Raw genomic sequence first — 13,484 nt, 5'->3', positions numbered from 1 at the left:
AGGGTAGATGCTTAGGAACCATTTGTTTAGCTGTATACCTTCTCATGAGTGTAACTACATTTTTTAAAAAATAAATGACAGAAGAAAGCATTGCTTTTTATTTTTATTACCTGCCTGTTGGCTATTAAATTTACCTTCAGGGTCATCAGAGTTGTTTCAGTTAACAAGATAAATATAAAGTAAGATGAGTCTTGAATCCTTTGCTTAAGATTTGTTCTTATTTATTGCTGAGTGTTCCTCCTTGCATGTCTGCCAGTTGATAACAAAGTAAACACCACCCAAATAAAGCTGAAAAAATTTTGCTGTTTTCACCCATATTATCAGTTACCTTCCTATTTTTTTTCCTCCAGAGGCACTGTATTCTTACTAGCACAGTTCATTCAGGAAGACCAGAAACAGTCTTGTTTCCCTGTTTATACTCTGTCATCTTAATAATATTAATTGAGAAATGAATGTTGTCTTAAATTAGCAAGTCAACATTTTCTATGACATTTATCAAGATGAAGGAATGGATATCATTCAAAATACAGTTGTGGGTCTCTCTCATAATATTCTAATGATGTTGGCAAATGAAATTGACAATATGAATCACAAGTTGGTACAATTACAATGAATACTGGACATATACAAAAGCTGCCTTGTGCTTTAAGTATGAGTAAGTCACTCAAAATATGAAAGAGGAGAGACAAGTTGGTTTCAAAAGATTACAGGTTTTGGAATTAAGATAAATTTAGGCAAATACTGGCTCTCCTCATAAGAAAGATTACCACTGTATATTTCTGAAGGAATATTGAGAGAATATAAGATGACTTGGATTATAGTACAAATGACCCTATTTTCTTTGATATTTTCTGTCATTCTTATTTTATTTCACCTGCTAACACACTGCATGCTTAAGCACTAACTAAATGTACTAACTGTACATTTTTATTTACAAATAAAATACATTGTATCTGTTGAAAAGTTACTTTGCTCTGTAGGAAGATGTTATTACTTTCATGTAGAGGAGAAAGAGGAGTCTCACTGTAGGTGTTAAGCTGGTTTTCAAATTCATCACTTCTCCCTTTGAAATAGCATCCTTAAAAGTATACATACAAATAAGGGAAGGCTTGCATGGTGGATCACTGAAAGTATTACAGTTACAAAGTAATTTTAAGGCCAACAGAGCACTGGTGATTAAATTTCTTATTCTGCCCATTTTATTGTATTTTTTTAACAAAGCAAGTTACCATAAATTGCTATCATTTAATATCAGAAAGTATTTTACCTTCAAAAAAATAGCTTCTTCATTATACTTATTTATCAAGCTTTAGAACTAAATATTTGGCACCTATTTATCATTTTATTTAGACCTTACTAAATTAGTGTTTTTTACCATATTGTATTCAGTGTAAAGGGCCTGCAACAGAGTAACCAAATTGATACTTGTTAAAGGAATAAATGAGAAAATCCTTATCTAAATAAACCCATTCAACAACTACTACAAACACATAGACTCATAAGTATTGTAAATAATTACTTATACAAATAATTGTATGGCTTGTTTATTTATTTTTACTCCTTTCATTAACCCTTCCAAGGGCCTACAGACCTGCATTTGGTAGCCACTAGTCTAACTATTTGGATGGCTAATGTCCATTTCAGCCATCTGGACTGTCATGCATTTGCTGGACAAGGAGGATTAAATGCCATAATGACCATAAAAGCATTCTGTAATCTTTAAAGCACTAAATAGATATAATGTACTAGTACTGTTATAGTTGTGACATTGATTCAGAATGCACAGAAATAAATCCTAAAGTAAACTTTAAAAACACAACAATAAAATAATCTTGTCTACTTGGAAATAATAAGATTCTATATAGTTTTAAAAGTAAATTTTTTCCCAGAAGAGTGTTAACCATTGACCTTTTGGTTATTTGGCTACATCATTCAGCCTACTATAGAAACTGTAAATAATGTAAAAATGAAATTGTCAGGCTATCACAATCTCTTAGGACTACTGTGTTAAATGTAAGTTCATTTAAAATTTCTTTTTGGTGTATCATTAGAGCTAAGATTCTATTGTAGGCAGTAAAAGTCTATTTGTAATGGATTTAAAAAAATAACAATCTCTCCTCAGGCTGAATGAAAGACTTATAGAAATAACAAATGTTTATTTGTTTGTTTGTTTAAAGAGTGAGGACATATGACCATTAAAAACACAGAAATTCCTATGAACCTTCAAATTCAATGTCTATTGTGGCATTGTCCTCTGTTTTACTGGACCCCCCTCCCTGGCCAACTCCTGGTTTCTCACTTGGCACTCCTCCAGTCAGTTTTCATTTTCATAGTCTGAACCTCATTTATGTCTCAAATAACTCACGTTACATGGTGCTCATGTTTCATAGAAGTCTATAGAACTTTCACATTTTAATTTTCTTCAAATCTATTATATCTGTCTTCCTATGCAAGGCTTTGTTTTGGAACAATGAAGAATCAGCTGCTCAAAGTGGATGAGATGAGATTGAACCCATGGACTTGTTGTTAAGTATTTTAAATATCTCACCTCTAAGTTTAACAGGAAATTATTGGCAGATTCAAGCCATATGTTAAAGGACACTGAATGACAAATTATGGAGTTGAATACAACAGCAAAGAAAGTCAGCTAAAATTATTTTTCAGAAGGACAATACAATTAAATATGTGTTTTAGAAAAAATGACTCTCATGAAAACAGGGGAGATGGATACAGGAGAAAAAAATGAAGTATTTTTAATCCATGTCATCAGTCCACTTTAACAAATGAGAAGAATAAAAATAACTTTATTAGAAAGACATATATATATACCCAAAGAGTACATTCCTTATTATACTTAGCACATTCTTTTATTTTAGATAAAATTAAATCACTTGGGGATGAATAAGGAGATATTTCAAAATGCATCTTCTCTTCCAATTGCTTTGAACATTATGTTCCAGGATGATGAATTAAAAAAAAAAAGTCCTCCTTTGTTCTTCATTTCTTCTGCACTGACAAACTCAGCATTTAAACCTGTACTCCTCACTCCCAACCAACTCTCCTCTCACTGAGCCTGTGATGCTCAGGAGCCCCTAAACTTCAAGAATTAAAACTAGAGTTTATGTGCAAGCCACCACTAATTCTGCATAAATGTTGAAATCCTAAGTCTTAACATAGCTGTATAAGCAGGCAGAGCCATATTCAGAGATGAAAAACATCTGGATCAGTAGTAAGCAAAGTTTTTAGTAAAGTCAGATTAAATATCTTAGTCTTCGGAGGATATATGGTCTCTGTTACAGATATTCAATATGGCCATTGTAGCCCCAAAGCAGCCAATGACATTATGTAAATGAGCATGACTATGCCCAGTAAAACTTTATCACATTTTCTATGAATGCCACCAGAGAACTTATCAATTCTTTGCAAAACAAGGGAAGAGCTGGTTGTGACCTGCTTTAGTAAAGAATAACATTCTGTATTTGCCCTTGGTTATCCCTGGGTATTTTCAACTTCAAGCTTTTTAATTTATTAAACCTAAATTTTATTGTGATTATTTCCTGCAAAAACAGTAATATCTTTTGAACACTTCATATATTCTCACTAAATTTTTGGTTTATAGAAAGTTAGATTGTTCCATATTGCTTATTTAAAAATAAAAAATAAAAAACCTCTATTTTCAGAATAACCTTGAATTATTAAATTTCCCTTTGTTAAAGAATATCTACTTGAACAACAGTAAAAAAATATTTTAATATTTTATACTGTAAGAGTCAAATTTATTTCTGAATTTAAGGATGACCAATAATTCACAGATGGTTTACCATAGTGGTTCAGAGTACAAGCTACTAGCCAGTATCCTCTCTGGTACCTACTGTCTGTGGGATCTTGAGCACATTAGTTGTCTCTTGATTGTCATTAGTTACAGAGTTTCCTCAGCCAGAAAATGAAGTGAATAGTAATTTCCAAATATGATTGCTATAAAAAATCAGTAAAAATGTAAAGAAAAATTACATAGAACAATGTTTGCTAAACAAAGAACACTCTACAAATAACTATTATCATACAATTATTTAAACAGGTCATCTACCCTAAGCTACCAGAACTTTTTGAGATGCAGAAGTCTTCAAAGTGATACAGGTCTGAGGTCTTCCAGGAAAATGGGGCAGCATGAAGACTCCCTTTAATCCCAGATTTTTTTCCAACAAATCAGAAAGATTTCAGACACATCACTCAGAATAACAGGCATGAGTTTATTAGAAGGGATGGAAAAAGGGGAAAGAGAATACTCTCAAGGGAGAGATTGGGTCTCCTCACAGAGGAGAGGTACAACATGGCTCTTCTGTCCTCCAGTTTTATTTGGGTTCCAAGGAAATTTCCAAAGAGTCCTGTCCATGTTCATATCTTAAATTTTGACCAACAGTAGGATGATCTCAGAGTTTGAAGTCCATAGTGCCATGACAACTCTAGTTTACTTTGGCCCATACTGACCAGTTCTAGCCAGAACTTGTTCCTACAGATTTGCTTAGGGGAAATTACCCTTATCTCCTGGAGTTCTGGGATCTGTTCTCTATAAGGGTCATGGAAATCTCCTCTTTTAGGGAAACTTGTGTTCTTGTTAGCATTTGGGGGCCTGCAGATAACAGGTAGTTTCCTGACAAATGTAATATATCCATGGATTTTAACCAGGCAGAACTTCAAGTAAATTGCTTTTTTTTTTTTTTCTTGTGGTGCTGGGGATTGAACCCAGGGCCTTGTGCATGTGAGGCAAGCACAACTGAGCTATATCCCAAGCCTAGTAAATTGCTTTTTAATAGTGAAAGCATGTGGAGGTCAGCATATAGGGCCCATTTTATAAAATTATTTCCTTAACCTGATGTTCCCATCACTCATGTCTGTCTGTCCCTTATCAAAAGCACCAGTGTTAGGTACAAAAGTTTAGTACAATATCATAGGTTGTTCACATCTTACACATAGAAATCCTTCTGGGTCTGATAACATCAGAACCTCTGTTCTCTTATTCTCCTTTTAGACATTTATGTTTGTTTGTTTGTTTTCTTTTTGGAGTAATAGCACCTTCCAAGGTAAACAGTATCATTTAAGATTCAGCTGCACAACTAGAGATCTTGGTGGCCTTTGATAAAACAAGTAATGTCTCTGAGTTTCAGTTCTTCATCTCTACATTCAAGTTAATTTTTGCTTTGAGATATGAAAGAAATGTATCTTACTCTTCAAACTTCAATAGGGGTGTTTTCAATTCCCAGGAGTGGAAAAACATGGAATGAAAGCTCATAGCTTCTATCTACCACCACTTTCTTTCTTACCTTGAGACAGACTGGCTGACATGGTGAGACTAGGGAAGAGGTTAAGCAAGTGTGATTTGCCTCTTCTTTTGGAGGAATGATCTGTTTCCTCTACTTAAGAGTTCTGTTGTTTTTCTATGAACCATCTGTCTAATCCAGGAAACTACTCCAAGGCTTTTGGCCCTGCACACCCATGGCTTGGGATTTAGAGACAGCATTAAGAAGTCCATTTAGTTACAAATCAGATAATTGGTTTCTAATTAGTTAATATACATAAATTTCCATGACTCATTCTTTTTTTTTAAAGAGAGAGTGAGAGAGTAGAGAGAGAGAGAGAATTTTTAATATTTATTTTCTAGTTATCAGCGGACACAACATCTTTGTTGGTATGTGGTGCTGAGGATCGAACCCGGGCCGCACGCATGCCAGGCGAGCGCGCTACCCCTTGAGCCACATCCCCAGCCCCTCCATGACTCATTCTTTATTTTTTAAGTTTTTAATTTGAAGCCTATACTTCTGTTTAATCAATGTTTAAATCCCTAATTGTGATAATTTTTTTCAGCACTTAATGGGTTAGTATGTGCACAGTTGTTAAATTTGATTTTTTTTGAGAATATTTTTAATATAGTGTAGTCAAGTCTTTCTCTCCTCATTGTTTATAACACATGAAGTGATACTTAAAATGTAATGCAGAAAAGCATTTATTACCAGCATTAGTCTTCTTGTTTTCTCATCTCCACTGATAACTTCTTATCCCAGGGTCAACACCTGCACACACTAATATTAACTGCTACTTTTCATTAACTTAATCCTTTATCCTACCTGCATCCCAAAATTCAATGACCACTTAAGTAAACAAACCTCCCTTGCTGTGAATGAAGTATACAAATGTACAATTCCAGTGAGTTACTGAAAAAGACATCTAAAAAGTAGAGTATGGTATTTCTCAAATCACCATAAGCAAGATCAAAATTAAATGAAAAGAGAAAGAACATGTTAAAGATATGTCAATGAATGAGTTTCTTTAATTTATAATGAGCTTTTTAATAAATTAATCAGGAAAATAAACAGAAAAAGTGGACTAAGTATATGAGTAATGAATGCATAGATTTTAGAAAAAATATATATGCATTAATTATTACATTGAAAAAGATTATAATGTCACCCACTTATAAAATTGTTAAAATATTATGTTGATATTTTACTTATAAGATTATCAAATCATTTAATAACATGCTGTGTTGATAAAGATACAGAAATATAATGGCTATTCAGTGAGTAATTTGGTTCACCATTTAAATTATTTCTCATGATTATAAATTACATATTTGGAAATAAATAAAATACTATTAAAATACTTTGCTCTTGGCTGGGCATGGTGGTACATGCTTATAATCCTAGAAGCTTGGGAGACTAATGCAAGTGCAAAGAGAACCTCAGCAAGTAGAGGCCCTAAGCAATTTGGCGAGACTGTCTGTCAATAAAATATAAAAAAGAGTTGGGGATGTGGCTTAGTGGTTAAGCACCCCTGGGTCAATCCCTGGTTAACCACCCCCTCCACAGTACTTTTATCTTGACAGCATTTTTCCTTCAAGATATAGTTCATAATTTTCCATTCCTTATTGGTTAAACTTCCCAAAACACTTATGTATATGCCATAGGTTCATTTTCTCACTTCCTACTTCTCAGCCATTTCATTCTTAATCTGTTATTTCTGCATTCAGTCATGTCTTACTAAATCACCAACTTTCTCTACCTCAATAAATCTAAAAGGCTGTCTCACTATCATTTACTGTTGATCTTCCAAAGTCAGCTGACCACTGCTTTCTCTCTTCCATTGGCTCAGTTGACACAACACTCTTGGTTCTCCTCCTACATCTCTGGATTTGCCTTTTCACTCCTTTTCACAGTTCATCTATTTTCCACAATCAATAAATGCCAAGGACCCCCAAAGTAAGTTCTTAAACTTCCTTTCTTTTAATTTTATGTAACCATGTCTTTAGTTAATAAAAAAGATATTCTGTTCATTTACTCAGTTCTATTCATTGATTACTTCTGTCTTTGAGCTCCAGATTCATGTATAGTTACTTCCTGATTATCATTTTTGTTTGTTTGAAAAGCACAACTTGGGACACTGACACAAGTGCAAAACTTATCCGAAACTCAACTCATTTTCTGCCCTCCAGTTTTTACTTGATTCTTTTTTCAATGACCTTCTTCTCCATAAAATAGCTATCATTTGCATTTTACATAACACAAAACCATAGGCATCATTCTGGACATATTTTCCACACTCTCTCACAATATCCAACACATTGTTAGCTCCCATGTATTTTCTACTCAGTAAATAAGTCTTAGATTTCCACCTTTTCACCATCCTTAGTCTACAGGAGTTCCATTTATGTTGGCACACTGGTTCCCCTGCATCCACCTTACCTCTTCTAATTCATATTTTATGTTCTCCCATTATATTTTGGAAAATTGTATTTATCATATTCACATTCCTACAAAAAGTCTTTGCTAACAAAATAATAAATATCAAAATACCAATATGGTGTCCCACTCTCTTCTTTAAACTTCTTTTACACAAACTCCTCATATTCTCTGGACCCAACTTCATTGTTTAGACAGCTTTGCACGTGGTCTGAGGCAGATGCTTCTAAAAGTAACCAGCTACTCAGACACTGAACATTATATGATTAATACATTCTCCTTACCATAAATGTAGGTGAGCAGATAAACACAATCTACTCCAATTGGTATATAGTTGGCTTTTTGTATTATAAAATTATCATGAACATATCCAAAATTATCAAAGCATTTTACTAGTGTCTTTAATTTAAAAGGATAATGAAATAACCCCAAAATGAAACAAAATGAAACTGAGCTGAACATAGTGTTGAAATGTTTTTGTAGCTAAAGGCTTCTTGGTGATTGTTTAAATGGGTGAGTGCAATATTAATCTTATCTACTCACTTAATCTCTTTGTATCTCTGTTTCCTCCCCTATAAAATAGGGCATTTAAGTTTGATATGTCCAACACTTCAAAGCATTAAATGAGACATTGTCTGTCTCTGTCACTCCCTTCTGACCCCCTTCTCCATCACCCCACTTGAAACACAATGAAAATAATTTTTCCCACCCTGCATTTTCATGAAACTGAATAGTCTAGCAGACTATTTTGTTTTCAACTATACTTGTTTTCAAATGGTTTAATTTAGAATAGATAGATATTCTAGTGGTTCAAGGATAAATAATAATATCTACTTCTGGACAATAACTTCCATGACAGTTTTAACAGAACAATTATTTCTAACTGGATAGGTAAAATATCTATTAGTGTAAACTCTTAATTTTTCCTATTTTGAAAAAATATTGAGATTTTACTTTAAATTCCAGAAAACTTTTGAAATTTAAGTACATTTCCTTTTGTGGCTTGGTAATAATCTTATTGACAACAGAGACTCTTAATTCAGACTTATATTGTAGTTAACCATAGACAAACAAACCTACCTTTGAATGGTTAAATTAATAAGTTCCAAGTTCATGCTTGGAAACAAGTATAAATTATAAACAATGTATCTCACATGATATTTTCCCATGTCTAGAATGACGGCAGTGTATTCTTTCAGATTATTGATCTCATCCTGCTTTAAGGGCCAAATTGTTTGACAAGACCATTTCAGGGACCCAAATAAGGCATTTTTATTGGTAATGAGACGACAGAATACCCAGACCTTAAATGGGAAGACCCAGTGTCCAGGTCCACATCACTCTAATGTTCTATTGATGTGGAGCACAGATGGCTGGATGTGATGATGGATGAAGTTGTCTTAGCAGCAGAGTTGTCTTAGTCCTGCCAAATACTTTAGCTGAATGACTTATTAAACATGGCTGATCCAAGGCAGCTGGAGAAATTTATAAGTAACTACATCAATAGAATATGGAAACTTCTAGAGAAGTCTGAAGTGGCCTTTTTTATTATACCATTGATTCAGAATTCAAATGGTTCATCAGAACCATTCATACAAGAGTTGGGAGAAAAAAAGGGGTGACAAGAGATACTGGGAGAATATATGTAAACAAAATGATCTTAAAGAACTAAGAGGAGTTACAGAATAAAATGACAATTTTTTGAAGGGAAGTTTGATATTAAAACACTTACTTAAATTAAAGTTATCTAGGATTGCTACTTCAAAGACCCAGGGGCTAATATGGAACCAGGAATTTGCTATCAAATTATAACTCCTGACATGTTCTATTCTACAGGAGACCAGTAGTAAAGAAAATCACAGGGGCATACTTTATATACAAACAGAGATACAAAAATTGTGGTATATATGTGTATTAAGAATTGTAATGCAAAAAAACCCCACAAAGTACATGTATAAAAGCAAATAAAATAAAATAAAATAAAATTCCCATGTCAAAAAAAAAGAAAATCACTTGGTTATGAAGCATGGAATTTAAATTATGTGACTAGGTATGCCATCCAAATTTTGAGGGTTTAAGTCTTCTCATTTGTACACTGAAAGAGGGTAGATGTTCTAACTTTTTTTCTTACAACTATTAAATTTTGCTTTCCTGTTCCATAGCACTATTATTTAATATTTATTGAGCTTTAGAATCTTTTTCTATAAAATGAAACATCATGCAGATTTTTCTTTGATGTATTTTTTCATAGCATTTGTTACTTCCTACCTGCAAGCTCCATAAAAAGTAATAATTATTGTCTGTTTCATTCATTGATTACATAAGTAGTGTAACACATGGGAGACACTCAATACTTTTCAAATGAATGATTAAATGAGATGATGCATGTAAAGTGCTCAACATAGTAATTGGCACAGAACATTTGATAAGTGGTCCTATTTGATAAATGGTTATGAAACATATTTTCATTAACAACCATGATACCATCTCTCTAAGATGGTTGTAGTAAGTAGGAATGTTTGAGAAAGAAGTTGAATGGAACTTAGAACCATACTCTGGTTTCCAGATATCCGAAAGAGTAAAACATGCTACTTTTAAAGAAAAGAACATGAGCCAAGAGTTGAAAATAGCAGTGACATATCTTTAAAATTCAGAGTAAAGAAGACTTTTCTAACAAAAATATTCAAAAATGAAATGAACTAGTGCACGTGCAAATGTAAACTATGATGTAACCAATCAATGAAGGCAATAAAAAATATAACTAAAAGTTATATTTTTTATATTTATCATTGCAGGAATTAAATAATTTGGAGATCATTTCCCATTATTAGTATATTAAGAATAAATTTTAAAATATGTTAAATATATAATTTTAACTTTATGGTATAGCCAGCAATAAAATCATAGATGGAAAATTGAAAATATAGTAAAGACCAATTTTTTTGGTAAATACTACCAATCTTGTCATTTAATACTGACAGTAGCAGTAGATTGGAGCTGCAGGATTCTTAACTTGCTATCATAAAATACTTAAAACCAGTATCTTTCCTGTTGTTTAAACCCTAGTGGTAACACTGGATTTGGGAATGAGAATATTGTCACTGAGTATATCCTTGGGGTGTATGAAACTAACTGGTGCTTCACCTGCCAGCTAGGGAAAATTTTAGACAAAATGTATAACATCGATGAAAAAGAAACCTCACTCAATACCATTTTTATGAAGGATGTATGACCTCATACCAAAATATCCTCATCAATCAGATCAGACAGAAAAGAATTAGTTACAAAAAAAAATGACTGTCAGAAAATGTCTCAAGCAGGAGCTGAGTTTGACCACAGAAGGTCAGTTAAACATTTGGAAAATAAAGAATGTTCTCTTTAACAAGACATCAAAAGTCAACAGCAAATAAGATGTGTTTCTACTGTGGACAGAAATATTAAGAAAGGCAGTGGTTTCTAAGGCTTTTGCTATTCATTAAAGTGGCTGCTTCTTAATACATGATATGATACGTGGTAACCTCTTAAAACAGTGTGGAATCGTAGAAACTTACACATTGTTGACAAACCATGATGTTGCATCTCAGGGGTGAATGTTTCATTCACACATTCAGACTATAGATTCCACTTAAGTATCATAACAGTTAGTTTTGTGCAGCAATTGGGCCACAGGTGCTCAGATATTTGGCCAAATATTATCATCACTGTGTTTGTGAAAGTGTTTTGGTTACAACAATTTGAATTGGTAGATTAAGAGTATACTTTTTCATGTGGATGTGCTTCATCTGAGCAACTGGAAACCTCAACAGAAGGAAGGGGTTAGGTAAGAGGAAACCGTTTTTGTGTAACTGCATCAGCTGGGACATTGGTCCTTCCCAGGCTTTGGATTTGGGGTCAAACTTTGGTTCTTCTGGAGTCTGGAGGTTGGTGGCTTTCAGACTGGAACTTAACACTGCCAGCTCTTGGAGTCCTCAACCTGTACTCAGACTTGAACTACATGTCAGCTTCCCCAGATTTCTAGATTGCCAATTGCAGTTCTTATGAACTCACAGCCTCCTTAAACACATGACCCAATTCCTTACAAAAAAACCCTTATAGGTATATTATAAAGTGTGTATACATTCACTTTTGATTGTTTCTCTGGAGAACTTGATTAATACACTGATTCAGCAATATTAGCAGGTAAGGGTCTGACCTGTGCCAATCAAGTAAACTTTCTGGATATTAATATCAATCCTTGTAAAAGTTAATGTTTTAGAACACTGTCCTAGTAACAATGCAGACAAGGCAATCTGAAAAGATTAAAAAAAAAACATGTTTGGAATATGGAAATTTTGAGTTAATTTACCAATGTTTTAAAAATTAGTTCTAAATAATTCCTTATTTTTAACCCCAAATCCTATTATTCTATTTTATATATTAAACCTATATAGTCCTCACAATCAACCTCAAAAAGAACAGAAACAAGTCTGATATGTGTTTATTTCTCAAGATATTAACCCAGGCACTTAAGAATCCATCTCATTTAGTTATATTTTTGAGGAGGTAAGGACTCATCTCTCTGTGTTCATTCCTCTTATCTTTATTAATCTGTACAAGGCCTATCTATTTATTTTCCATGATTTTCTTCAGTACTGGTACTTTATGATATTTAAGCTCTACTTCCACTGAACAGCTTAAAATTCTAAAGCATCTGTCCTCATGCATCAAAAGATACCTTTGAATGCTGCCAAAGCCATGGCATTAACTGTATGTGGATTTTCTCATTATTACTCACCTGCCCAGAAGCAGAAATTCTCCTGCAAGACCCAGGCGTCTCATAGCCATCAGCAGACCTCTCACTGTCATGCCCTCACAGAAGCAGGCCACCACCCGTGCCTTGGGCAAGTGACTTCTGAGCTTTTTCAGCAACTTGTCGAAGCTCTGCTCCCCTGCGTTGCTGTAGATTTTGTAAGAGTGGGCAATGCAAATCCCTTCCTTGGCTGACATATCTTTGAAAGCCTCCATTCCACTTTCACCATAGTTGCCTGTGTGAAAACATAGATAAGCAAAGGGAAAATGAAATGAGAGAATCACATTAATTTGATACATTTAGGATGCAAAAGAGTTAAGAGTGTGCAGGTCTCTTGATGGTGTTGGACTTGGAACTTGAGAATCTGAATTTGAGGTTTTATTCTTTAACTGACTTATTTGTCTTAGACAAGTTAAAAATCAAATTACATTACAAATACATTCATTGATCTTTTATATTTTCACTGAGACAGAGAATATTATAAAAGTACAGCAATTAAGCTTCCCTTTTGATTCAAAATAGTTCATTTTAAAAATAATAATCAAGTATTATTAATTTGTTTGCCATTTTTAAATTGAATTTACTTAGCAAATGGATAAAAAGCAATATTATGCATACTAATGGGTAACATGGGTAACATGTAATGCTTTGATACAGCTATACATTGCTTAATGCTTAGATCAGGTTAAACATATCTACCTCCTCAAATTTTTATGATTTATTTATGAAAAAATTTTAAAAAATTCTTCTAGCATTTGAACTGTATAGTCATTATTGCTTTCCTTGGTGACTCTGCTGTATAATATTAGAAAACAACTTTTTACTCCTAACTGTAACTTACATGCATTGTTTGGTCTTTTCAAAACATTACATTATATATTCTACATTTCATGCATGATCTATATCATCTATATCTATATCTATATCTATAAATAATGGAATATATGCAATATATCTTTATA

The 13,484-nt window shown here is 33.3% G+C and overlaps 1 protein-coding gene across 2 annotated transcripts in view; it reads right to left on the bottom strand.

The window, feature by feature from the left end:
- GRM5 (glutamate metabotropic receptor 5) overlaps window positions 1-13,484 on the bottom strand; it is a gene marked incomplete at both ends in the record, with an annotated part of 442,123 nt that overhangs the window by 269,289 nt on the left and 159,350 nt on the right. For both annotated transcript variants that reach the window (XM_081282195.1, XM_081282194.1), the window contains one exon: window positions 12,508-12,757. In XM_081282195.1, the coding sequence (XP_081138321.1) occupies window positions 12,508-12,757 (250 nt within the window). The remainder of the gene's footprint in view (window positions 1-12,507; window positions 12,758-13,484) is intronic.

Source organism: Spermophilus citellus, assembly GCF_964194105.1.
Source record: "Spermophilus citellus genome assembly, chromosome: 2".
Classification (NCBI taxonomy): Eukaryota; Metazoa; Chordata; class Mammalia; order Rodentia; family Sciuridae; genus Spermophilus; species Spermophilus citellus.
The sequence above is the reverse complement of the archived record's forward strand: the minus strand, read 5'-3'. Positions and strand labels throughout refer to the sequence as shown.